This window comes from Saccopteryx leptura, chromosome 2 (assembly GCF_036850995.1).
Source record: "Saccopteryx leptura isolate mSacLep1 chromosome 2, mSacLep1_pri_phased_curated, whole genome shotgun sequence".
Taxonomy (NCBI): Eukaryota; Metazoa; Chordata; class Mammalia; order Chiroptera; family Emballonuridae; genus Saccopteryx; species Saccopteryx leptura.
Genome location: NC_089504.1, coordinates 340,392,014 through 340,419,405, shown reverse-complemented (window position 1 = coordinate 340,419,405; position 27,392 = coordinate 340,392,014). Strand labels below are relative to the sequence as shown.

Sequence of the window (27,392 nt, the reverse complement as noted above, 5' to 3'; positions counted from 1 at the left end):
TCTGGGTGTTTCTGTGAGAATATTTATGAATGAGATTAACACGTAAATTGGTGGACTGAATAAAGCAGATTCCCTTCTCTAATGTAGATGAGACTCATCCAATCAGGTGAAGGCCTAAATAAAACAAAAAGACTGGCCTTCCTCTGAGTCAGGAATTCTTCCACCTGAGTGCCTTGGAACTGGTACATTAGCTTCTGTCCTTCCTATAAGTAGAACTGAAACATCGACTCTTCCTGGGTCTTCAGGCTGCTGGCCTGGAACTACATCATCTGCTCTTCTGGTTCTTCAGCTTTTGAACTTCGTCTCGAACTACACAATCAGCTTTCCTGGGTTTCTAGCTTGTCAGTTCATTCTGGTGCTTGTCAGTCTCCATAATTGCACAAGGCGTTCCCATGTATATGTATTTATATTTGTATTCATATTTATATCAGTCTACATCTATTTTTATATTCAATTGTTCTGTTTCTCTGGCAAAATGTGAAATATGTATATCAAATTGATTATATTCTGAACTAAAAAGCATGTCTCAACAAATATAAATGGTTCGAAAACATGAAAGATGTTCTTTAGCCATTTTGGAATGAAATTAAAACCAGTGATTACTAGAAGATATCCCACAGCATGAAAATTAAGCCAAGTACATCCGAATAACCCACGGATTAAAGATGAAATCAACATGATGCTCCTGGAAGAGAACATTAAAAAATGTCTTTATGATGTCTGATTTAAAAAGCTCTCTTAAAAAGAAGACAAAGGCACTAGCCATAAAGATACATGTTAATAAATTGACTATATCAAAATTGAAAGGTTATTTTTATCTGAAAGCATCTTTAAGGGAATGAAAAGAAAATCACAGATTCTGAGGAGGTATTTTAATTTATATAGCTGACAAAAGATTCTTATTCAGAATATAGAAAATATTCCTACTAATTCATATGAAAAGACAGACGATCTAAAATGCTAAACAATCTAAGTCAAAACAATCTAAAAATGTACAAAAGAAATGAATTGGGAGGTTTCCAGAGCCATCACATTGAGGACCATGTTGCTTCCAAAGATTCTGTTCACTGATACACTAGCAGTTGGAAAAAACACACTAGGCATGTAACTTGCATCAAGAGCAGTACTGAAATACATGAATGTTTGTGATTTAGCTCAAGAAGTCTTATTACTGGATATCATGGAGTGTGGCAAGATGGTTTTTCCGAAGAACATGCTAAAAGATGCTCAAATAAATGACACAAATTCTAAAGGGCATGGGGATTACAGAATATGAGCCGAAAGTTATAAATCAGATGTTGGAGTTTGCCTTCTGATATGTGACCACAATTCTAGATGATGCAAAAATGTATTCAAACCATGCTGAGAAAGTTATTGTCGATGCAGACAATGCATGATGGGTAATCAACGGTCATGCGGATGAGTCTTTTACCTCTCCTCTCCCAAGCATTTCTTATCAGATATTTCAAAGCAAAGAAATCAAGCCCCTTTGCATTGGTCAAGCCACATTTAGGCTCTAGATTGACACCTGATAAGATATTGTCTGACTATAGACTTAAGTCTTTACAAAAAAAATCATCTACTTCTGCTGTGGGAAGGCTAACCTTTCCACAGTTAGTGTTAGTTCAGTTACTAGCAGACCAAGTCCTTCCACACTTGGCACACCAACCCCACAAACCATGTCGGTTTCACCTAAAATAGGGACTCTAATGTTCCTTACAGGGCAAAAGTTTACAGTACAGATGCTCACCTCGCTGTCCCCAGTTAAATAGAGCAATATCAGCGGTTCAGAACGTTGTGGTTAATTTATCATTAATTGGGTCCAAAACATTCTTATTAACACTAACATGGTGTTCTATTGTGTTGTCATCACCATGTTGTGTTGTCATCACCAAATACTGCTAATGAGTCATCAAATGCGTTGAAAAGAAAACATGAAGATGATGACAAGGACGATGATGATGATGATGATAATAAGTTGTCATCTAGCCTTGATGCTTGTAACATGTAGACTTGATCTGTAACACCCTATACTGAGATTAAACATGCATGCTAGATGTTTCTAAGCTGTGTTTTAGAAAACTTAAATAATATTAAATGAATATAGTTATCATAGTTCTTGATTTTGAAATGATTTATTTCTTTAATAGAATTCATAATGGGTTTTTTTATCAGCCTTTATGTATAAGAAATAAAGTTGTTATTCATAAAAAAAATATGGACTGGGAACTTCATAAAAGAAGATACTTAACAAACTGACTAGATGCTCAACCTCTTTAGTCATAAGTAAAACATGAGTTTACACCACACTTGTGGATTTTCTGGAATTATAAGCAGAATAGAAAACTTAAAAAGAGTGATGGTACAAAGTGTTGAAATACCAAATGTGGGACCACTCAAGTATTGCAGGTGGGAGTGAATTAAATTGGTGAAATGACTTTGGAAAATGTTTTGCAATACTTGGAAAAGTGTTTGATGTTGAGTATATGTTCAACATACTCATATCTCATGATTCATGAGTGTATTTCTATCTGTCAGTCATTTCTCTATCTATCTATCATTTATCTATCTATCTATCTATCAATCAATCATCTATCTATCTACTTACTTATCTACCTATCAACCTATCATTGTCTATCTGTAAAACTTCATGTTCACACCAATACCTTCAATTGCAGATCAACATCACAGGTTTTTTTCTAGTCTTCTAACATTTCATATTTTTCTGTAACAGTAAATGACTACAGAAAACTTCTCTAACAGTAAATGACCTGGTTTTCATTATGTTTAATGAAATTTACTTATTTGTTAAATCTCTGCCTATGTGACCATTCTTCTAGCTATGTGACTAGTTTAGTCTCAGTCCTGTTGGCCTTGACTTCTGAGCCATTCTGTTGAACCCAGTCTTGTTAAACATCTGGCTGAGGTTACGATCTTAACCTCAGCCCTGGTTCCAAAGAACACATTGGGTGAGTCCCTGATCCTTGTTCCAGCCCCAGCCCCAGTCCTGGTGAAAATATCAACCAACCGCACAGCTGAATCCCTGGTCCTGGCCCAATAAATCTGCCCATTGAGAACCAGACATTGACTAGGAGAAGGAGAAGGAGAAGGAATTCTGACTCTACAAAACAATCAGTAAGCCAGAGCCTAAGACAGAACCTCTGTGTAGAGTGTAGACAGTTCCTTTGGGAAGTGACCCCAGGGGTCAGGACTGAGGAGCAGCAGACTGAGATAGACACGGAGGAGAAACTAACACAATAAGCATACTCAAGGTCAGCATTTGGGCCATGGGGACTGACTCTCCTGAGGCACTTAACACAAGTGACTCCCAGAGTCGACCTCTCAAAGGAAGGGTGGCAGGAGTGTTTAAACTTCTGCTTCTAGCCTTCCTCGGTGGAAGAATGTCACCCCGAGTGTTACTTCCCCTGTACTTCTGAGCCCTGGGGAAATGTGCAGGCTGAGCCAACTGCTGACCTGAGATGGCACCTACGGCAGAGCCTGCGGGCAGAAAGCAGGAAGTGAGGGGACACTGCGAGCAGATACTGGGAGAGTGGAGTGAGTCATAGCCTGCGGCAAGCTGTTCCTCTTAGCAGAAGGTGCTCTCTTTTTTTTTTTTTTTTTTTTTAAATAAATTTTTATTAATGGTAATGGGATGACATTAATAAATCAGGGTACATATATTCAAAGAAAACATGTCTAGGTTATTTTGTCATTAAATTATGTTGCATACCCCTCGCCCAAAGTCAGATTGTCCTTCGCCACCCTCTATCTAGTTCTCTGTGCCCCTCCCCCTCCCCCTAACTCTCCCCCTGTCCTCCCTCCCCCCACCCCTGGTAACCACCACACTCTTGTCCATGTCTCTTAGTCTCATTTTTATGTTCCACCAATGTATGGAATCATGTAGTTCTTGTTTTTTTCTGATTTACTTATTTCACTCCTTATAATGTTATCAAGATCCCACCAGAAGGTGCTCTCAGAAGGGAGCCCAAGAAGAAGCATAGGACTCCTAGAACCTCCCCAGTTCTTTGTCCACCCCCCCCCCATTTGACAAGGGAATGAATTGGAGCTCACAGATATGAACCTGTTAGTGTAAAGACATGGATTTTCAAAACACAAATATTCAAGGTAGGGCACATAAAACATCAGTAACGAAGAAAATGATGTTGCACTTGAGACAGTATATTTCGTGTCATTGGGTTCATAGTGATTTGAAGTAGAATGGCATAGTCCCAGAGTGCAGCCAGCCGCGCTATGCTTGTGGGAAACAACTGGGTTGCGTCTTGCACTGTGGCCTGCTGCCAGCTTAGGGTGCTCTTCGTGCCTGTGGACTTTGGGATTTGTGGTCCAGGCACTTCATGAAATCCCGAGCCCAGATGTCTGTAGACTCTTGGCCTAGAGAATGTGGAAGAAAGAGGTTAGAACGAGATGGAAACTTTGTGGCTGGGGGAGACACCTTGGACCTGGCTGACCCTTAGTTGCCTTGCCTTCTCTTTCCTGGAGTTTGCAGGTGCCACCTTGGACTTCAGTGGAAAGCTTATCTCCAGACAGGTGATAGATCTGACTTACAGGTGTTTGCCAAAAGGCGAGGCTCTTACCTGGCTTGATGGTTTCCATCTAGGCACTTTTCCTCCCTCCCTACCCTAACCAATGGACAATGCCAAGCTTCCAAAAGATGTGTCCTGTAAAGCCAGTGGCCAGGGCTACCACCATCACAGCAGCCTGGCCCATGCAGGTTCGCATTGGATTCGGACAGTCGGTAAAGAAACAACGGAGCCAAAAACTGGTGGTCCATAGTCTTTAATCCTAGCTTGCACCCGGTGGGCAAGCAAAAAACACACACTGGGCTCCAAAATCCACTCACATTCAGTGCTCACAAAGCTACTGACTTATCCGAGTTTCCTAGAATCAAAGGTTTCTAGTTCACCAGACTTATTCACCTCTGTTCCCCATCTCCTTCCTTCTCCCTGCACAAACTCTGCCCAAACTGGCTTCTCTCTCAGCACTCTGCCATCTTGGCTGCTTCTCCTGGCCACATGGCCTCTTTCTGCTCTCTCCTCTAATGATAATCTCAGGAACCAAGAGAGCAAGCTCTCGTTCTGCCCCCATTTTATAGTGTAGATTCAAAACCTTTAATCCCATATACAAAATAGGGAAGTCTCTAATACAAAGTCACTTCTCTGAGGCATGATTGGATTGTACCGCCCCACATCAAAAAGGGTGGGAAAGGCTTAGTCCTAAAACCGAGCCCCAGGCTACAAGGATTCTGCCTGCCCACAGCCTGTTCCCAACACACATTAATATCACCTGGGCCACGGCCTCCTTGTGGGCAGCGCCATCTTTAACAAAGTGAGCATAATATATTTTATCTGCCCAACATGTCCCCTAGAGCTGGAGGAGGCTTGAAGGGTCATTTGCCAGATTCCCTCATTTCCTGCCTGTGACATTTTCCTATTGCATATCTTAATACCATAGAGAGACAGTGACTCGCCCTAAGTGGCACAGAGTCAGGGTCCATTCGGGGACCAGAAGCCAAATCTCTGGCCTTGCCAAGCTCCCAAGTGTACAAGGATTGTGGCATCTCTGCACGATCACCAATGGAAGGTCCAGAGGAGCTTGGGTCAGCAGGACAATACTCCTCTTTCCCTCCGTGTGGGGTCCTGGTGCTTCAGAACGGTGAGCCTCTTGTCTGAAAAACAAGCCAGCTGTGCTTATGACATACAAGCGAATTTTTATCTTAAGTGACAATTGAGGAAAGGAAGTCCCATGCCTTTAAATGGAAGTTTGCAAGTTCTTGGGGTTGAGGTTAAGGGTAGGGTGATGGAGATAAATTCATTCTGTGTCCCAAGGGCGCCAGCCTGCTCAAGACTTAGCTGCTTTGCAAGATGATAAGAAAAGGGTCTGTGTCCCGGGTGGATTATTCTCCTTCCTCTATGGTATTTAGTTTATCGCTCTGCCTGGCCTGTTCTTTCCAACTTCGCCCCCCCACCACCACTCTGCTTCAGAACCCCCCCTCTTCCCCGTGCCCCGGCAGTCACCTGCTCTTGGGTTTTCCCTCTCACACTCCCTCCTGCCCTCAGATACTGGGTTATTCTTCCTGATGCGTGCCTCTGAATCGGACACTCTCCTTCTCGCCTGTTCCAAAACCTTTAGTGTTTCCCTCTTACTCACCGACTTCCCATCTGAAATGCAAGACCCTTACACTCTGACTTCAACTTTTATTTGTAAAACTCCAAACTCCTCTGTCTCTCCAGGGCCCAGCCAGATGGGATTCCTTTCTCTGGACCCCTCCCCGTCTCTCCTTCCTGTGTCAGGTCTGGAGAAGCCTTCACATTTCCCACCACGTGCGCCCCTCGAGGCCAGTCCTGGTGAAGACTCATCTTCAGTGGGAAGATTTATGTGGACCTCTAGATACACATCTACTCTCCCCTTAGATCGGTTTCTCTTCTGGGATATTACCCTGGGTTAGAGAGAATAGATTAGATGGTGAAAACTGAAAACTTGGGAATTATACAGACAAGTCTGGAGACTGTGCAAGAGGTCAAGAGAGAGACTGGCCAAGTTAGCTGTGGTAAGAAAGACCCGACTGAATAAGGGCAGTGATGTTACAGACTAGAGCCAAAGGGCTGGAACAGCTCAATCTAGTCTTTTCTTTTTTCTTTTTTTGGCAGAAACAGAGAGAGAGTCAGAGAAAGGGACAGGTAGGTAGAGACAGACAGGAAGGGAGAGAGATGAGAAACATCAATTCTTCGTTGTGGCTCCTTAGTTGTTCATTGATTGCTTTCTCATATGTGCCTTGACCGGGGGGGATTACTGCAGACCGAGGGACTCCTTGCTCGAGTCAGTGATCTTGGGCTCAAGCTGGTGAGCCTTGCTCAAACCAGATGAGCCCACGCTCAAGCTGGCGACCTCGGGGTCTCGAACCTGGGTCCTCCACATCCCAGTCCGACGCTCTATCCACTGTGCCACCGTCTGGTCAGGCTCGATCTAGTCTTGCTAGGTTATTCCTGATCCTTAGCTCAGTTCAAAAGACTTTTTAGAGGATGGCCCCTATATCCCAAATTACCACCCACTGCTGCCATTGTCTCCCTCCCAGCTAAATATTATCCCATAAAAGATAAGATCGAGTACTTTAAAATTATACATGTTTTTATTTGAAAATTCCATAGTTTTCTAATAACATTAATTTCATCAACAACATTACCTAGCATACATTTACAAAAGCACTGACTTGCTAAAAATATGAAGTGTTTCACTCTGGTGGTCCATGGGAGGGGGAACAATTTCCCCTTGCCACGAACTTAATTGAGGTCACAGAAAAGGAAACATCACCAGATTTTGCATTTTACATTCATTTGGATTTATGGCAGATAAAGTCAAAACATCAATAACTTAAATACAATTAAATATTATTTAAGAAAGGTTGTGTTTTTAAATTATTAACCAAAGTCTCCATTTTTTTACATTATAATAAAATATCGTATAACTTCATCACGCTCCTGGGGAAGGTTGAGGGAAAATAAATAAGATGGTTCTCAGGCTCCGGGTGGGACATTCAATCCAGGTGTGACCCTCAATCTGGGTGTGACATTCAAGGCTTCGGAGCTTGGGATTTTTTGTCCAGGTAATCCATGGAATCCTGGACCCACTTCTTCTTGGGGTCAGCACAGACCTGTTTGTCCAGTTTGGTCATGAAGCTGTGGGCACAATGACATGGAGCACCTTTGAGAATTTTGGCCGGAATGTGACCCACTGGCTCCCAAACCTGATCAGCCCTTGCTCTCTGGGTGAGGTGCTTGGGTCCGGCCAAGAGGAAGGGGGGGGGGCAGATGGGAGAAGAGGCCTTAAAAGGAAGCTTGCTCCTGCTGCCCCTGCGGAAGCACTCTAGGCTCCTGGCTGAAGGAGCTTGGATGATCTCAGCAAGCTCCTGGCAAGAGAGCCTGGGGGGAGTATGGTTCCTTCTGGTGGGTTTTCTGGGTTTAAAGGGCCCTGGTGATTAGGTGACATTTTTATCTGCCTCCTCTGGATATGAATCCTGATCTCTTTCCCTAGTATGTATACAACTCAGATAGAACTTCCAGCTGAGGGTACGGGAATGTGGGTCACTTACATCACAGCTTCCTGGGGACACAGGCTGTTGGTGACTCTTGTGTAACTTTTTAGCCTCTGGAGGCCGATCTTCTTATCAACCATCTTGAAGCAGCAGGTCACCGGGATGGAAACAGAATCTGAAAAACAGTTTGCCAAGAATGAGACATCTGGATGCACCAGAGTCATGCATTTGTAAGGGAGGGAGGGAAAGAGGAGGTCAAAACAAATACACGAGTTCTCCCTGGGACCCACCACTCCCAAGGCCACCACTGCCAAGGCCAACGCCTCCGTCCAAATCCCGCAGATGAAATGTTCCCCGGGCGTCTCTTTCCTCAGCTGAACTATGGAGCCCTCGTTAACCACTGGGAAGGGAAAAGTCTTGAACAACAAGGCTAATTCTCTGACACCAGAAAGACAAGCTCCAAGACCTTGTTTCCCAACTGACGATCCCCTTGGCTTTAGAGCCAGTCCCTGTCACATGCTGAGCTGCCTTCGGATCCTTCTCCTCTCGACACAGCCCCAGTTTTGGAAACCCCATTGACTGCCATCCAGAATTTGAAACCTCAAGCAGCTGTTTCTTCCTCTCCACTACTTCCTGAAATGTGCTGCACATCCACGATGAGAAACGGCCTTTTTTTTTTTTTTCTTTTCCACGCTACGTCCCCAAACAGTGCATGGGTCATTGAGGCAGTGGCTGCATTTAGTGTCCCAAAGCTGGTATCAAAAAAAAGGTCATAGGGATTGGCCTCAGGGTCCTGAGCATCAAATTCTGACTTTGCCTCTGACTAGCTGGGGCATGCTGGCTCTTCTCATGTCCCTTGCTGGTTTCTCTTTCTCCAACCTAGGCTAAGCAACAAGCATGGCATGACTCATGCTGGGATGTTAGTACCTGCAGTGGGTAAAATGGTAAGGCTTACCTGGCTGGGCGAGCACCTGGGGGCTGAAGGCGGCCGCCGTGAGCAGGAGGCACAGAAGGGCTGCGGAGAGCTTCATGCTGGAGGGTGAGGAGGCGAGCTTCAGCGTGGGACTTGGAGGTTTCTGAATTGGCCTCAACCTCTCTGCTCCTCTGGCTGCTCTGACCCTTCTGCCTGCCTTTTATAAGAGCATGGCCAGGGTCATGATCGAGGAAGGGTGAGGTAAGACCCTGAATGTGCTGGGTAGGCACCAGATTCTGGAAGTGATTTCCAAACACGGAGAAAAGGAAACTGTGGAGTTTCTATTGTGTGCTGAGGCTGTGTGCAGCAGAGGTGGAAGTGTATGTGGTGGTGCCCAGCCAAAGTGGAGAAAATGATCTCATAAGACCATTAAAGTTGTGATTTCCCTGAAATGAAAAATGGTGTTAGAAAGGAAGAATGGGAACTGGGGTCACAGTGGAATGAAGAGAATCGAGGGTTTGACGCTCCCCAGGGTCCAGGGGGCCTGGGATAGGGCCCCAGGCTTTGCCTGGATTCTCCATCAGACTCAGGTCTCTGACATCTTAAACTAGTCAAGCTCCATTGAGACCCACAGGTAGCCTGACAGAACGTTAGGAGAATAGTAGAATGAAGATTCCCCAAGTCTTTTTTTTTTTCTTTTCTTTTTTTAGGAAGAGACAGACAGACAGACAGATAGGGACAGACAGACAGATAGGAAAGGAGAGAGATCAGAAGCATCAATTTTTCATTGTAGCATCTTAGTTGGTCATTAATTGCTTTCTCATATGTGCCTTGACCAGGGGGCTACAGCAGAGCCAGTGAGCCCTGGCTCAAGCCAGAGACCTTTGGGCTCAAGCCAGTGACCATGGGATCCTGTCTATGACCCCATGCTCAAGCCAGTGACCCTGTGCTCAAGCTGGTGAGCCTTCATTCAAGCCAGTGACCTCAGGGTTTTAAACCTGGGTCCTCTGCGTCCCAGGCTGACTCTCTATCCACTGTGCCACCACCTGGTCCGGTGAATCCTCAAGTCTTAATGTCCTGGAATCTTATGCTGTGGGTGATAAGAACTGGACAGCACATGCTGTCCTTTTATGGGTGTCGTTTCCAAATATTTCATTTAGAGACTAAAGTTTGTTTCCAAAAGAAATCATATGGAGAAGAGCAATGTTTTATGCAGGTTCAGCTAGAACAGGTCTGCTTGAGAAAGGTCTCCCAACTCCCTTCATTCACACAGAGTGGGGAGTGGGTGGGGCCCAAAGGAAAGAAAACATGGTTTGCAAACCATTCACCTTGTCTACTCCCCTTCCATCACATATCTGACACTACAATATCATGTAGACATTCTACTGCCCTAAGAACCTCATGTGTTCCACCTCCTCAACCTTTCTTCTATCCACATCAAATCTTGGACTGCTACTATCCCACTAATCTTTGTACTTATCTCTATAATATAGTTTGCCTTACAGAATGTCATATGTTGGAATCGTATAGTATGTAACATTTTCAGACTGGCTTCTTTCACTAAGTAATATGCATTTCAGTTTCTTCCAGGTCTTTTCATGGTTTGATAGCTCATTTCTCTTTATTGCTGAATAATATTCCACTATATGCATGTACCACAGTTTGTTCATTCATTCATCTATTGAGGGACACCTTTGCTTCCAGTTTGGGGCAATTATGAATAAAGCTGCTATAAGCACTTATGTGCATTTGTGTGGGTATGTTTTCAACTCATTGGGGTAAATATCTAGGAGTGTGATTGCTGGATCATATAGTAAGACTATGTCTAACTTTGTAAAAAGCTGCCAGATGGTCTTCCAAAGTGACCGTAACATTTCACATTCCCCTAGCAATGAATGAGGGTTCCTGTTGCTTCACATCCTCACCAGCATTTATTTGTCAGGTTTTTGAGTTTAAGCGCCATTCTAAGATGTGTGCGGTGGTATCTCTTTGTTTTAATTTGAAATTCCCTAATGACATATGATGTTGAACATCTTTTCGTATGCTTCTTTTCTATCTGTATATCTTCTCTGGCGAGGTGTCTTTAGTGAGATTTTTCACCTATTTTTTAAAACTGGGTTGTTTGTTTTCTTGTTCTTGAGTTGTTGTTAAGGGTTCTTTGTATAATTTGGATACAAGTCCTTCAACAGATATGTGTTTTACAAAGATTTTCTCCTAGTTTGTGATTGTCTTCTCATTTTCTTGATGGTGGCTTTTATAGAGTAGAACTTTTTTGTTTTGATAAAGTCCAACTTACCAATTATTTCTTTCCTGGATTATGCTTTTGGTGTTGTTATCTCTGAAGTCATCAACAAACTCAAGGTCACTTAGACCAGTGGTCCCCAACCTCCGGGCCGCGGACCGATACCGGTCCATGGCCATTTGGTATTGGTCCGCAGAGAAAGAATAAATAATTTACATTATTTCCGTTTTATTTATATTTAAGTCTAACGATGTTTTATTTTTAAAAAATGACCAGATTCCCTCTGTTACATCCATCTAAGACTCACTCTTGATGCTGGTCTCAGTCACTTGATATATTTATCCATCCCACCCTAAAGGCCGGTCCGTGAAAATATTTTCTGACATTAAATCGGTCCGTGGCCCAAAAAAGGTTGGGGACCACTGACTTAGACCACCAAACTCAAGGTCCATTGTGTTATTTTCTAATAGTTCTAATAGTTCTATAGTTTTGAATTTTACATTTAGGTCTATGATCCACTTTGAGCTCATGTTTGTGACAGATGTAAGGTCTGTGTCTAGATTGTCTAGATTCTTTTTTTTTTTTTTTTTTTTTTTGCTTGTGTTTGTCCAGTTGTTTGAGAGCCCTTTGTTGAAAAGACTATTCTTTCTGTATTGAATTATCTTTGCTTCTTTTTCAAAGATTAATTATCCATAGTTTGCAGGTCTATTTCTGAGCTTCTTATTCTGTTTTATTTATCTTTATTTTATTTTATTTTTTTACAATGCCACACTCTTTTGATTAATGTAGCTTAAAAGTAAATATTGAAGTTGGGTAGTTTCAGTTCTCTGACTTAGTTTTTCTTCAATATTGTAATAGCTAGTCTAGGTCTCTGCCTTTCCATATAAGTCGTAGAACCAATTTGTTACTATTCACAAAATACTTGGTGAAATTTTGATTGGGATTGTGTTGAGTTTATAGATTGAGCTAGGAAAAAACCAACATGATGACAATATTGACATTTCCTGTCCACAAACATGGACTAGCTCTCCATTTTTTTAGATTTATTTATTTTATCTTTCACCAGAGTTTTATTGCTTTCTTCATATTAATATTGTACACATTCTCTTATATTCATCCCTAAGTACTTAATTTTTTGGAGCTAATGTAAATGGCATTGTGTTATTAATTTCAAATTGCAATTGTTCATTGTGGGTACACAGAAAAGTAATTGAATTTATATTAACTTTGTATCTTAAATCTTTCTATAATTGTTTATTAATTACAAGAGTATTAATTTGAGTATTTTGGTTGATTTGTTTTTCTGCATGGATAATTATGTCTTCTACAAAGAGTATTTTATTTCTTTGTTCCTAATCTGTATATCTTTTATTCCTTTGTCTTGTTTTACTGCACTAGTTAGAACTTCCAGTATGATGTTGAATAGCAGTGGTGAGAAAGAACATCCTGTGTTATTTCCAATTTTAGGGGAAAAGCATCTTTTCTCACAATTTAATATGATATTAGCTGTAGATCGTTTGTAGATGTTCTTTACTGAGTTGAGGAAGTACCCCTCTATTTCTAGTCTGCTGAAAGTTTTTATCATGAATGGGCATTAGATTTCTTCAAATGCTTTCTACTGATATCATCAATTGTTATGATCATAAAATTTTTTCTTCTTCTTTAGTCTGTTGATGTGATGGATTACATAAATTGATTTTCAAATGTTAAAGCAGCCTTACCAACCTGGAATAAATCCCACTTGATTGTTTTGTATAATTACTTTTATACATCATTGGGTTCTATTTGCTAATATTTTGTTGAAAATTTTTTGCATCTATGTTTAAGATTTTTGCATCTGTTTCTGTAGTTTTTTGTTGGTCTTTAATTTTCTTTTGTTCTAATGTTTTTATCTGATTTTTATATTAAGGTAATGCTGGACTCTTTATAATATAAATTAAAGAGTATCCTCTTTGCTTCTATCTTCTGGAAAAAATAATGAAAATTTGGTATCATTTGTTACTGAAATGTTTGGTAGAATTAACAAGTAAGACCACCTAGGTCTAGTGCTTTCTGTTTTGAAAGTTTATTAATTGCTTATTAAATTTCTTGAATAGATATAAGCATATTCAGATTATTGACTTCTCCTTGAATGAATTTGACAGATGGTGTCTTTCAAGAAACTGATTCATTTTCTCCTAAGTTATCAAATCTGTGGGTCGAAAGTTGTTAATACTGCCTGACCAGGTGGTGTCACAGTGGATAGAACATCGGACAAGGATGCCGAAGACCCAGGTTCAAGACCCCGAGGTCTCCAGCTTGAGTGCGGGCTCATTGGGTTTGAGCAAGGCTCACCAGCTTGAGCCCAAGGTCACTGGCTTGAGCAAGGGGTCACTCAGTCTGCTGTAGCCCCCCGGTCAAGGCACATATGAGAAATCAGTCAATGAACAACAAAGGAACCGCAACAAAGAATTGATGTTTCTCATCTCTCTTCTGTCTGTCTATCCCTATCTGTCCCTCTCTCTTATTCTCTGTCTCTGCCCCCCCCCAAAAAAGTTGTTAATACTATTCCTTTATTATCCTTTTAATGTTTGGGGGATTATTAATATTGGCCCTTTACTTATGATATTAATTGTCTTCTATATTTTTTCTTGCATATCAGAAGTTAATCAATTTTATTCTTCAAGTAACAGCTTTTAGATTCACCAATTTTATCTACTGTTTTCAATTTTATTAAATTTCCGCTCTAATTTTTATTATTTCTCTTCTACTGCTTGCTTTAGGTTTATATTGCTCTTCTTTTTTTCTAGTTTCCTAAGGTAGAAGCTTAGATGATTAATTTTAGATCTTTCTTTTCTAATATAAGCATTCAATGTTATAAATCTCCTTCTAAGTATTGCTTTTGCTGGACCCTACAAATTTTGATAAATTGTATATTTATTTTAATGTAATTCCAAATAATTTTAAAGTTCTCTTGAAATCTCTTTGTTGACCCATGTGTTATATAGAAGTATATTGTTTAATCTCCAAATATTTTAGAATTTTCCAGGTATCTTTCTGTTATTGATGTCTGCTCCGATGGTACACACATACAATTTCTCTTCTTTTAAAAATTTTAGGTTCTTTTATGACTCAGAATGTTTCATGTGCTCTAGAGAAGTATTTGTAATTTTAGGGGGGGAGCGTTGGGTGAAGTAGTCTATAGCCATCGACTAGAAAGCTGATGAAACATCATTATTAATGTCTTCATTCAATTTCATAGCTAAGAGATTAATAAATCAAAATGTGTGGGTATCATTAAGCCTCTTCAATGAATTATAGAGTAATCACATTGCTGGAAAATTTTGCACCTTTATTACAGTGTGCATATATTACTCTTAAAAGTAGTTGACAATTACTAAGAAGATATTTATCTTACTAAAAGGAAACTCTAACCTATGGGACAGTGGTTTCCTTTGCAATATTGACATCATGAGGGAGCCTTTTGAGAGGCAGGAATGTTCTGTATCTTAACCAGAGTGGTGGTTAAATAGTTATCTACAAGTGTAAAGTTCATGAATGGTAGACTTGAAATTTCTGTACTTTATATGTTATACTTCAATATAAAGTAAATAAAAAAGAAAAAATACATCTTTATTTTGCTCGTATTTCCATTTATTTGTTTTTAAAATGTGTATGTCAACTGCTTTATTTTTTTCTTGTGATTAGCACATTCAGTTTCTTATATCAGATGGCTTTTTATATGAAGTAGATGACAGAAATAGTAGCAAAAATCACAATTATTAGGAATCAATAAGGGTTAGTGAAAATGAAGGGAATAATGTGTTAAATAACTTGAATCCAGTCTTGATTTAGCCAATAACTATCCAATGATTGTCCAATGTGACTAAGGGCAAATCTTGACTCAGAGATTAAGTGTCCTCATCTATAAAATAAGGGGTTTTAAAAAGTTCAAGGATGATAAATAGTTTTTAATCATGTATTAGCTTTATCAATTGATGGTGGATGACCAGAAAGTTTTCTGGGAGGAAAAATAACAAAACAAACAAACAAACAAACAAAAAACTAGTGAAGACTTACCTGGGGTTATTAAATGTAATGCTGTGATTGATTAGTGATGTCTGCCATGGGTATAGCAATAGAAGGTGGTACTACTACCTATGTAACATAGTTCTTATTCCTGGATTCAATAATATTCAATCTCTCTGTAACTTAATTCACCTATGATTGTCTACAAAGGATCTAAGCAGAGACTAGAGAGGCTAGGGTGCCAGAAAAAAGCAGAGAAGTGTTCTTAGCTGTCAGCCATTGGAGAGGCAGGATAACATGGTGATTGAAAGTCTGAATTTGTAAATTAGAAACACAAGTTAATCTCTGTGTCAGAGAGGCGCAAGTTATTTAACTTTTTTATACTTCAAATTCCTTTCCTGTTCTTTACATTTTAAATGTGGAAATGAGGTTTATTAAAACTATTAAATTGTTTGACACTGATAACTTGCTTTGCAGAGTAAGTAGGATGTGGTAAAGTGATCAATAAGCTTCTAATCAATAGTCAAATAATGTGGCTGCACTGTCTAACGCATGTTAGAAAGAGAGGGAATGATTCTCGGCCTTTTGTAAAAGTTTTCCTTAAAATTTCTTCCAAGTGAAGATATGTGGTAAGGATAGACCTCCAGGGGTGTCTCAGAAAGAGAATAGAATGAAGGCCCTGGGATCGCTGAGTGGAATGTTGTTGGGCCTCAGAAGGCTGACAAGCCAAGGGGCACCAGGGTCCCAGTTTCACAGGGAGCTCAGAAATCTCAGCTGGTGAGTCACTTTGATGATGCAATTTTTCCTCTCTTTTGTATGTGTGTGTGTGTGTGTGTGTGTGTGTGTGTGTGTATTTTTAACTGAATTCGAGAAATCCCAACAGTAAGATAAAACGAAACTTCAGGGCATGCAAATTCAGCAACTGTTGTGTCCAGAAGCCTGGCTGTGTGGTTTAAGGAAGTGGTCACTCTGCCTTTTGTCTTTCTGTTCTCCTCAGGATTTTCCCAATGAGCAGGTTTCTAAAGCCGTTTGGTTCAGTGGTTGTGAAGGGGAGCTCAAGGTCAGAAACAATTGTCTGTGAATGGAAAGCAGGAAATGGGTACCCTGCGGTGGAAATTATTCTGGATTCCTACATGGTTCTCAAAGAATGTGTAGTTCTGGGAATCAGGATATTAGCTCCTCCTTCCCCCCCACCAGTTCTATCCCAAGTATCCTCAATGGTCACAAAAATATAGAATGTGTTGGAAGAGACATTGTAATTTATTTAACCCTTTCCCTTTACAAATGAGAGAAAGAATTACAGAGGCAAATGGTTTGTTATAGGTTGTGCAACTACTCTGTGATCAGCCAGGACTGGTGAGTGGGCATGTCGGAACAAGAGCCATTATGCAATCCCAAGTTGGAAGACAAGAACCAGGCAGAAGACTACAGTGAGGGTCCTAGAAACCCCAGAGGCTGTCCAGTGCATCGATCTCCAGATCTCTGTGTATATCAGGATGCTTTGGGCTATTATTAATAAAAGATATGCCTTTCATTCCAACAGAATGACTCAGAATCTTTAGAAATGAAGACTCAAATTTCCTGTTTTTGAAGTGGTCCAGGTGATTTTTTTAACCATAGCCAATCTAGTTCAAATGCCTTATTTACAGATATGTAAACTGAGGCACAGGGTCACTTTGACACTTTAGTGAAGAATTAAAAGCAACACTCAGGCCCTGGCCAGTTGGCTCAGTGGTAGAGCATCAGCCTGGTATACAGGAGTCCCAGCTGCGATTCCCGGCCAGGGCACACAGGAGAAGCGCCCATCTGCTTCTCCACCCCTCCCCCTCTCCTTCCTCTCTGTCTCTCTCTTTCTCTCCCGCAGCAGCCGAGGCTCCATTGGAGCAAAGTTGGCCTGGGCACTGAGGATGGCTCCATGGCCTCTGCCTCAGGTGCTAGAATGGCTCTGGTCGCAACAGAGCAATGCCCCAGATGGGCAGAGCATTGCCCCCTGGTGGGCATGCTGGGTGGATCCCGGTCGGGCGCATGCGGGAGTCTGTCTGACTGCCTCCCCGTTTCCAACTTCAGAAAAATAAAAACAAAAAAAAAGAACAACACTCAGAGATATGGTTACTGTGTCCAATTATGCATTGGGCCTCCTTGTTTGGTCCCTGGTAAGGACAGGGTCTTGATTCTAGTGGAGGCCCAGTATCTCCAATGGTTTATGTCTGTAAGTTCATGTTTTAGAAATAAGCAATTGTGGTCCCAGCTGAAATGTAAAAGACTTCAAGGAGGATTACTTGATATGTCTTAACAAGAGAAACATAAACAGATTCTACTTGTAGCTTATCATTCATCGTTTCCCCACTCAACCCTAATATTTTCTTGGCACCAAGGACCTATTGAGACAAAATAAATTATCTAGTAATGTTTATTTTTGTCCTTTTTAACTCCATGGACTCAACTGGAATTTTAGGATACATACCAGAATGGTGTTTAGGGATAAGAGCTGGAGGAGGGGTAGGCAAGGTTGTTAGACTTCATCTGAGAACAAGTCCTTGCTATCACGGGAACCAGGACATTGTCTTGATGGCAGCAAGCTGTTCAGTTGTCCCACGGTTTGGGTGGGGGTGGGGGGTGTCACTGGGATGTGGATAGAAGCCCCCATACCTGCTCTGCTGGTTATGTGGGAGGCATCTGCTATGATCCTGGGTTCCTGGCTGGCTTGGCAGTATGAATTCTAGGCACTGATTCACCCCACACTATCTCTACTGATAGCCACGGAACAGTGTAGTGCAGCACGTCACAGCATAACACAGACTGCCTCTTAGTCAGATTCCAGTAGTTTCCTGACGAATAGTTAAATGGAGGGTTCTGGTTCTGCCATCGTCTTTCCTCCCTTGGGCTGTTAGAGTCTTCTTTCCTCCCTTGGGCTGTTGGAGTCTTCGTCATCGGGAATATCCCTGGCCCCTGTGGAGGTCAAACAGACATGGAGATTCTTATAGCCTCTTAAAGGTCTCTGCCTGAAGTGACACATGTCATTCCTGCCTGTGTTTTATCTATCAAAGTGACTCCTGTTTTCCAGGCAGCATGGAAGCAGAGTCCTACTGGGTGACAGAAGTACAGGAACTAAAAGTAACAGTGGCTGTCTCCAGTCACCACTGTATGCCCCATGTTACCCATATCAGCTTATTAACTATTCACCATTGTAAAGAACTGTCCATTCTATGCAATATTCCTAGATTAACAATTCCTAGATTCTGTGCAATATTCCTAGATTAAACAATTTACTTCACATTCAAAGTAACCCACTTTAAAAAAAACCCACATTTTTATTGTAATGAGGCAGAGTGGTGAGTCTACATAGTTTCATAATTTAGCACACCCTACAGCATTCTAAATCAAACACACTGCATTATTTTTTCCCTCCTCCTGCACAAACAACTTTTATGCAAATGTCAGGGAACTCGACTAATGACTGCTGTGTCAAGTTTAACCACATCAATTCAGTAAAGTGGGAAATTATTAAAAGTCCTTAATGGACACAGGTGTTAACTGGTCCTCAGAGCAATATTTTTATTTCATTATTTATAAAGATCATAATTAAATTTATGAAGGCCAACAGCTTTTAAGTGAGTGCCTGTTAAACACTGTGAAGAGTCATTGTGCTATTAAGTGTTCCAAGTCTCAAACGTAATAGTCCTTGTTTGTCTACATCAGTGTTCTTTTAAAATTTAAAACCAAGTAGTCTACCTGATTTAATACTACACTGCTCACAGAAAGTAGGGGATCAGGGAACGTGCAGATACTCCAGTACTTTCAGCCTTTTGTACATTCTCTGCATTCTCACCAGTGAAATAAAAGTTGATTTTGCATCTCATTTGCACAATCGAACAACATTCTTTGACTTGTCGTTTGCTTTTCTGATGTTCTTATTTAATAAAAAAAAAATCAAATGCTACTTTTTCTTTATCGCTTCATCTTCATTTTGAATTATCCCCTAATTTTTGTGAGCAGTATGTATATATATATATATATAATATATATATATATATATATATATATATATATATATATATATATATATATATATTATGATTCACACATTCTGACCCAAACATGTTTTATTATCTTTCTGTCAGAAATAACAACTGATTTTATTCTACATTTTTAAAGATAGGAATGCGTAACATTTTAAGTCAGTTGTGGAAACTTTAGGTCAGTATAATGCATGTCAGTGCGTTCTATCACATGGTTGAATTGAAAAGAAGTAAAACCTCTCTCTCAAAGCATCCGGCAGCATGGACACAGCAATGGGCCGCCGCATGGCCATGTCAGCACTGACCCCAGCCCCCACCCCCACCCACCCCCGCCACACACACACACACACACACACACACACACACACACACACACACACACACACACACACACACACACACATTGTCATCGGCAGCAGCAGGATTGGCCTCTTCCCACAATGGCGATCTCCAATAAGAAACTGTTATTGCCAGTTGCGGCTCTCGTGTTCAATTTTAGCCTCGCGGTTTCTCATTGCAACCCTTGAGCTTGCTGTAATCCTACAGAATCAGAGGAGCGCAGTGGTGGGAACCCACCTAGAGCTGCTGCCATTGTGCGGACCTGCACACTCGGTGCTTCTTCCCGCGTCTGCCGTCCACGGTCCACGGGCAGGTCTGCTGCATCTGCGGTGGGTCTTGCCTGTCTTGCCCGTATCTAAAACTTCTGAGACCGGCTTCTGCAATCCTTCCGAGGCCCAGACTCTCACATTTTCCACAGCTCAAAGTAAGACACCCAAAGGAGTTTTAAATGTTTGCACACACTTTTGTAGGGAACATGAAAAATACACAGAAATGCCTAAAGGAAAGGACAACACACACGTATCTGCATTTAGTGGTCCCTGTTTGGCCTGAAATTTCTCGCTTTTAGCACTAAAAGGTCACTGACTGACCCAGTACACCCTTCCATCCTGGGCAAATCCAGACAATTGGTCACCTATTTGTGCTTTAAATATGAAGGTTGAACCCGGCTGAGAGTTTTCTTTGTTTTATCCCTTTCTTCTCTCTTCATTTTACTGTGCAGGAATATACATACATATGTATTATATACGTTTTTGTGTATCTACACATACAGACACATACAAATATCCATATATTCATGTATATACATACACACATATACGGACATAATGCACACATGGTAATATTTACTGCTTTTTCTTTTTTAAATTTTATTTCTTTAAAGACTTTATTCATTTTAGAGAGAAGAGAGACAGAGAGAGAAGGGAGGAGGAGCAGGAAGCATCAACTTCCATATGTGCCTTGACCAGGCAAGCCCAGGGTTTCGAACCGGTGACCTCAGCATTCCAGATCGATGCTTTACCCACTGCGCCACCACAGGTCAGGCTACAACTTACTTTCAATTAACATTAGTGGTGCACTTTTCCAACTCATAGTCTTCAATTGCTTGAATGTTAAAAGCTTCATATAGGACAGATAGATAGTAGTTGGGTGTGTTTATTATATATTTATGTTTTCACTTTAAAAATAATTTGGATTAATATTTTGATGAAAAAACAGTTTAAAAATACTGACCCACGTATTTACTCATTTCTGTATCTGTGGAATTAATACATACAATGTATGAAATGTTGTAGCTTTTAATACCAATCCCCATTCTATATACTTTTTAAGAGGTTTTATCCTGGAAAGATTTATTATTTGTGACAAGCAGAATAATGGGCACCCCACGCCCCAAATAGTCACTCCCTAACCCCTGGCATCGGTGACTATGTGACCTCACGTGGCAGAGGTGGTCCAGGGTAATAAGACCTTGAGGTGGGGGCCTAGCCTGAGTCCTCCAGGTGGGCTCAATCTAATTCCACAAGAGATGACGCAGGAAAGGAATTAATTTATGTGGTTTGAGTCTTTGATTTTGTGCTTCTTTATGATGACAGCAGTAGAAAATTGTTTCTAATAAAAATACAGCCTTGTATATAGGGAAAAGTAACCTATAGTGATAGAATTCAGGTGAAAGGTTCTCCTTTGGGGCTACGAGTGGGCAGGAGGCAGGAGGGCGATTTCTGGGGAATGGAAAAGTTCTGCAGATGTTGCTCAAGGTGGTGGCTATGTGGAATGTAAACATGTATAAAACTGACAACTTTTTTGAAGAAAAGTATTACTTCAATTAAAAAGTAAGTTAAAAAATGACATTTCTGTATCAATTTGTTTTCATTCTTATTTCTTGGTTGGAATTTTCATGTGCAGTTTCAATGGTTCATGTTTTTATCTTGTGAATCATCTGGTAATCTCCTTAGTTTAAGACTTTCTTTTTCTTACTGATGAGAGACTTTAAAACTTCTACCACTTATATATCCCATTTGTTGGAACCACAGAATCATCTCTTAACAATGCAAAAGTTACAGAACTTGAAACACATCCCTGACCTCAGGGTTTCCTCTGGCAAGAAATGGGAACTTAAACCCTTCCAGGATTGCTGCTTTTTAAAGCTTAGGGGATGTCCCTGCCAATTGCATCAGATAGAACTGATCATACACATAGTACAGCATGATTGCAAAATTAAGTATATATATGCACTCCCCAATTCACATGCAAGGCCCAGGATGTTTTTATTCTCCAGTGACATAGCTTGATAGAAAAGGTGCATCTGGAAGCAAAAATAGAAAAAACAGTAAAAGTTTATTATGAGCATTATAGGTGGGTTAGGAGATGCAAGGGATTCCTGTCAAGCTTAACCTTGGCTTGCCTGCCAAGTAGCTCTGTGACCTAACCAGATTCCGTTAGGTCCCTCTGACCCCTCCATAAATGTGAGGATGCATAGATCAGGGTGACACACTGGTTTCACTGTGAATGTCAACCCAAGATAGTTGTTGGAAAGATCGTGAGGCTACCTGAGGCCATGAGAAATAATGATGTGGTTCTTTACTGATGTCCTCCATGGGCAGAAAGTCAGGGAGGACCCCATTTTTTGTGACATGTTGGTCATTTCTGGGCCAAGAGATAACTATGCTCTTGTCTTTTATTCTCCCATGATTATCTTCTTGAAACATCAGGAATTGGCCCTGGCCAGTCGGCTCAGTGGATAGAGCATCGACTCAGCGTATGGAAGTCCCTGGTTTGGTTCCTGGGACCATCTGCTTCTCTTCCCTTTCCTCTCCCCCTTCTCTCTCTTCCCCTCCCATAGCCGGTGGCTCGACTGGTTTGAGCATCAGCCCTAGATGGGGGTTGCCAGGTGGAACCCGGTCAGGGCGCATGCAAGAATCTGTCTCACTATTGTCCCTCCTCTCAAAAAATAAAGAAAGAAAAGAAAAGAGAATGAAAATAAAATAAAATAAAATAAACACCAGGAATTGGCTGGGAATAATACTTTCCTGCTTATCTCCTGAAGGTGAAGTGGTGGTTAAGATCACGAACTCTGGAGCCAGACCGCCAGGATTTGGATGCTTGGATGCTTGTTTCAGCTCATTGTACCTCAGTTTTCCTGTCAGTAAAATGGGTGGGAGTTAAACAAGTTGACACAGGAAAAGGGCATTGCCTATGAGCTGTTGGCACAATGTAAGTACTTAAGTTAGCTGTTATGGATATTGATAATGAGGGGGCTGTAGTGAGGGACCTAGAGGCAGCTAGGAAAGGACCCAGAGTATGGACTTGTAGACAAATGTTCCTTAGTTGTTTTTCTGTTTCTAAGTGGAGACAGTGGCAGAGATAGACCTTCAGGAAGTCCTCTACTATAGATGAGGCAATAAAAGGAGTCCCCTGGATACAGAAGAGGATGAGGTCCCGGATTCTCATATGAACCAGAGGTGCAGGATGCTCTGGGCCCCAGGAGGAAGGGACACAGATCCCAGGGATAATAGGTACCGAGAGGCACCATGGCCAAGATCTCCAGGGAGTTTAAAACTCCAGGTCTCTTTGATTTTGCAATTTTCCCCCTTTGGTTTTGTTTTTAATCTGGTGTTGGGAAATCTCAATGTGGAAAGCTAAAATGGAACTTGAGATTATCCAAGTTGTGCAGCTGTTCTGTCTGATCCCCAGGGAAGTGGTCGTTCTGCCGTCTCTCTCTCTCACCCCCTCTGCGGGGACTTCCTACTTAGCGGTTAGCTGAAGCATATACAATGAAATGCTTGTCACTTAAGAGCTGGTGAATGGTGAGACTGTGGTCCACACAGTAAGTTAGTAGTGGACAAGAATAAATCAGCACTGGGAAAGAAATGAGCCTTCTGTAGCAGAATCACCCATCTTCATAAGTGATTCCCAAGGAATGTCAGGGTCAAGGGAAAGAATACCATGGGAATTCTAAGTCCTGGCTATATCTTACAGCTTTGTTTCAAATTTATTCAAAGATCATGAACTCGTAGAAACAATGGAAAGATACTTTACAAGGGAAGAGGTGAAGTGCTTCCCAGCAGGTCGCCTAGCTAAACCGCGATGAGCCAGGACTAGAGATCACCAGGAACCCATGTAAGAGTTAAGCAGGTCATGACAAAGACTATCATGCAAGTTGAAGATCCAGGGGGTAGACACCAAATGTAAGTTCACACAGGAACCTTGGAGATCACCCAGTGCCTGGTCCCAGACCAGGCTGTGCCTCAGGTCCCCAAGGGGCACCTTCAGTGTCTTTCTGTCACCTTTAGAATTGAACTCAAATGGCCCATATTGACATCTAAGATCTCTGAAATATAACTCTAAGCTTGCATTCTAAAATGTTTAAACTCCTGTCCTATTCTCGGTCCTGAACTGTGGAACCAGCTCCTCTTATCTCGCCCTGTCTTTTTTTTTTTTTTTTTTTTTTTTTGTATTTTTCTGAAGTTGGAAACAGGGAGGCAGTCAGACAGACTCCCTCATGCACCAGACCGGGATCCACCCGGCATGCCCACCAGGGGGCAATGCTCTGTCCCTCTGGGGTGTCGCTCTGTTGCAACCAGAGGCATTCTAGCGCCTGAGGCAGAGGCCACAGAGCCATCCTCAGTGCCCGGGCCAACTTTGCTCCAATGGAGCCTTGGCTGCGGGAAGGGAAGAGTGAGACAGAGAGGAAGGAGAGGGGAAGAGGTGGAGAAGCAGATGGGCGCTTCTCCTGTGTGCCCTGGCCGGGAATCGCACCTGGGACTCCTATATACCAGGCCGATGCTCTACCACTGAGCCAACCGGCCAGGGCCTCGCCCTGTCTTTTAAGACAGATCCTGCTTATATCTCTTCTTCACTGAAAAGTGCCACCTGACTAAATAAGTCTATTGTCACATAGCCTTTTTCTGAGGTCTCAGTTCACGTTATGTCAGTGTTTCCTTGGTGCTGAGGATAGATGGAGGAGGATGGCTAAAGGAAGGGAGGTATTCTGGAGGCTATTGCAGTAAACCAGGTGGGAGATGTTCACTGGCTGTGGGCTGGTGCTAGACAGGTGACCCAAGTCCTGGAGTCCCGGAAAGCTGATATTGGGCACTGAAATCCCAGTACTGGAACCACTCTGCCTGTCTTGAACTGCATGCAGACCAGCCAAGTCGAAGGACATTCCTCTGTGGGAGCACAGCCCACACTTCTTAAAATCATGGCTGTTTCTGGTTTGTCTCAGCTTCTCTGCTCCTCTGGCTGCCCTGGCTGGGTTTTTTTTTTTTTGTTTTTGTTTTTTTTTATAAAGTTGTGATTCACTATTTTGCAGGAGGTAGAGAGTGAGGAGGCTGGGAGGGAAGCCTTTTCTTAAAGTTGTGATTCACTATTTTGCAGGAGGTAGAGAGTGAGGAGGCTGGGAGGGAAGTCTTTTCTTTGGCAGGGCCACGGGCAGGAATGATGAAATGGGATCTGAAACCTGCAGAGTAGGCTCTGGGTCCTGTGGAGGTTTCCAGGAAATGGGCGAGGAGACCAGGGGGGCCGGGACTGAGCACATTTTCCATCCAGGCTTGAGACTAAAGCGGGTCAGATAGGAAAGGGAGCTGCAGCTGTGACCACGCAGAAACTTCAGTTCTTTAATCTGATCTTTTATCTCTTTCCTTTTGCTTCAAACTGGCCTTGTCCAGTCTAGAAGCATCCTGATGCACCCACCCCCCTCTCCTTTGCATGTCTGCTCCCTTAATCCTTAAGCCCTGAGAGCAATGAGGTTCTGGTCAACATCAAATAATCTTAGGAACAGAGCCTTGTGTCTGTTGACCACAGAGGCAGAGTTTTAGTCCAACTAAAGGTAACATTGAGGGCTCAGCTGTATTTAGTTCCAGATCCAGAAAACTGGACCAATCCCACCGACCACACCCTTGCGAAACCCAACAGGGCAATGCCACGGCTGACATCAGGACCAGAGGCAATGATTGATTACCTCCTACCCTAGCACCAACCAATCAATAAAACCACAGCACTGCCTCCACCATAATTAATTATTTCCCGCCGTATAACCCACTCCCTAGAAGTCATCCAGGAGCCAGGTCTGTGAGCATGAGGTCACCTGTGACTCCTGGCTTGGTGCCATTTTCTTAATAAATTTTTACTTTCTCTGCTGCAAACTTCTGTTCATGTTGGATTGACTTTGACACGTGCAGGCAAGCGGATTCCTTCAGTCCGGTTAACACAGTCATTCCCAGCTTGAGAACAGGAAATGCTCTGAGTTGTATCATCTTAAGGGCTCCACTTTCTCTTCACTGAAATACCTGCTGTAGAGAAGAGAGGAAGAGAGAAAAGTGTGGGCATGAGAGAGATGAGCGGACCCAAAATCCCTCCTGTTCCCGCCTCTGGCAGCAGCGCCAGGAGGGGTCGGCACTGTGGCTGGGATCCCAACCGGAGGCTTGAGGCACCTCCGCATTGCTAAATCCTGCTAACTTCATTAGACCCACGACGGTATGCAAGTAGAATTTCGGCTGAAGAAAGGACTTCAGGAATTCTACAGTGATCAAGTTCTTGGATCTTAGCATCAGAGGGTGTCAAAGCTGGGTGGCAAGAAAAGAATTTGGAGTGCCGTGGTTTGTAAATCTTGGTTTAGCTGTCGAAGTCTTTCCCCAAGTGGGTTCATAAGGGGATCCCGTCCAGCAGCAAGTGGAGCAGTCTGTGGGATGCAGGGGCTGGAGGGCCCTGTCCCTCACCCAGGACTCCAGGGAAAGGCATGTTGTGAGAGGTATGAATCTATTGAAACTCCTCTCTTCCCATAACACACACATCAAGACTCGGTATTGGAGATGTCACCAATGGACAGGGTATGAACACAATCCACTCACCGTTCCTACTTGCTGAGGACTGGCTCCCTCTAGTGTACAGGCGGTGCAGAGATGGGGAACAGCACCGTGAGGGCACCAGAGGAAAAATACAGCATGAAACACTGGCTTCAAGCCTTCCAGGGACATTTGTGCAGCTATCCCTGCACTCTGCCCTCATCGCTGCTTCTGACTGGGCTCCCTCTGCCCTAGTCGACTGTAGTTCTCAATGAAGCTCTATCAGTGCTGCATAGACATGGAGGAAGGCACGGGGGCCCAGCCCAGAGGGGACTGGATACTTCTTATGGATGTCAGATCAGTAGATCAAGGACTATGGTTTTTTATTGACACAGCCCCTTCCCTCTAGGAACTTCCTCCCTCGAAGTGAAATCCCAGAGTGCCTCTGTCTTGGGACTCAAGAAAATGCCTGCTTGTGTCCACGAGACAAGAGCCCATGCTCATCAACCATGGGAGGCAGGAAAGTGTGGGATAAGAAACTGGCCCTCAGTTTCCACGTCTGAAAATGAGGATAATACAAGTTTCGAGAGTTGAATGAATTGACGTATGAAAAGTGCTTTGAACAGTAACTACTAGCACATAGTAAGCTCTCATGAAGTTTAACAGTCATTACTTTTCGGGACTTCAGAGGAAGCATGGCAAGGGAGTCATGGAGAAAGAACTCAAAGCATGAGACAATGGAATTCTCATACTTTCCACCCCAAATTTCCTCATGCTTCCAAATAAAGATACATTGCAGGGGGATGGTTTTCCAGGAATGCCGGGAATATAAAAAAGGAGCCACAAGAAATGGCAGATAGAGGCCCTGGCCAGTTGGCTCAGTGGTAGAGCATATGTCTGGCATGTGGAAGTCCCGGGTTCGATTCCCGGCCAGGGCACACAGGAGAAGCGCCCATCTGCTTCTCCACCCCTCCCCCTCTCCTTCCTCTCTATGTCTCTCTTCCCCTCCCACAGCCAAGGCTCCATTAGAGCAAAGTTG

At 42.3% G+C, this 27,392-nt stretch overlaps 1 protein-coding gene and 1 pseudogene across 1 annotated transcript; one reads left to right on the top strand and one right to left on the bottom strand.

Moving 5' to 3' along the window:
* Window positions 1-1,180: 1,180 nt before the first annotated feature.
* Window positions 1,181-2,011, top strand: LOC136392304 (transcription initiation factor TFIID subunit 9-like; annotated as a pseudogene).
* Window positions 2,012-7,199: 5,188 nt separating this feature from the next.
* Window positions 7,200-9,141, bottom strand: CCL8 (C-C motif chemokine ligand 8). Its single transcript, XM_066366288.1, has 3 exons — window positions 9,006-9,141; window positions 8,108-8,225; window positions 7,200-7,694 (listed from the first exon to the last, which is right to left on the bottom strand). Exons 1-3 carry the CDS (start codon window positions 9,079-9,081, stop codon window positions 7,589-7,591), a joined length of 300 nt encoding a protein of 99 aa, XP_066222385.1. The 5' UTR covers window positions 9,082-9,141; the 3' UTR covers window positions 7,200-7,588.
* Between the last annotated feature and the right edge of the window lie 18,251 nt (window positions 9,142-27,392).

What these genes read in the sequence shown, in the direction of transcription:
- CCL8 (XM_066366288.1), bottom strand. Translation starts at nt 9,081, where the DNA reads ATGAAGCTCTCCGCAGCCCTTCTGTGCCTCCTGCTCACGGCGGCCGCC. An exon ending in CCAGGTGCTCGCCCAGCCAG is followed by an intron (nt 8,226 to 9,005) that starts GTAAGCCTTACC and finishes ACTGTTTTTCAG; the next exon opens with ATTCTGTTTCCATCCCGGTG. An exon ending in TGTCCCCAGGAAGCTGTGAT is followed by an intron (nt 7,695 to 8,107) that starts GTAAGTGACCCA and finishes TTGTGCCCACAG; the next exon opens with CTTCATGACCAAACTGGACA.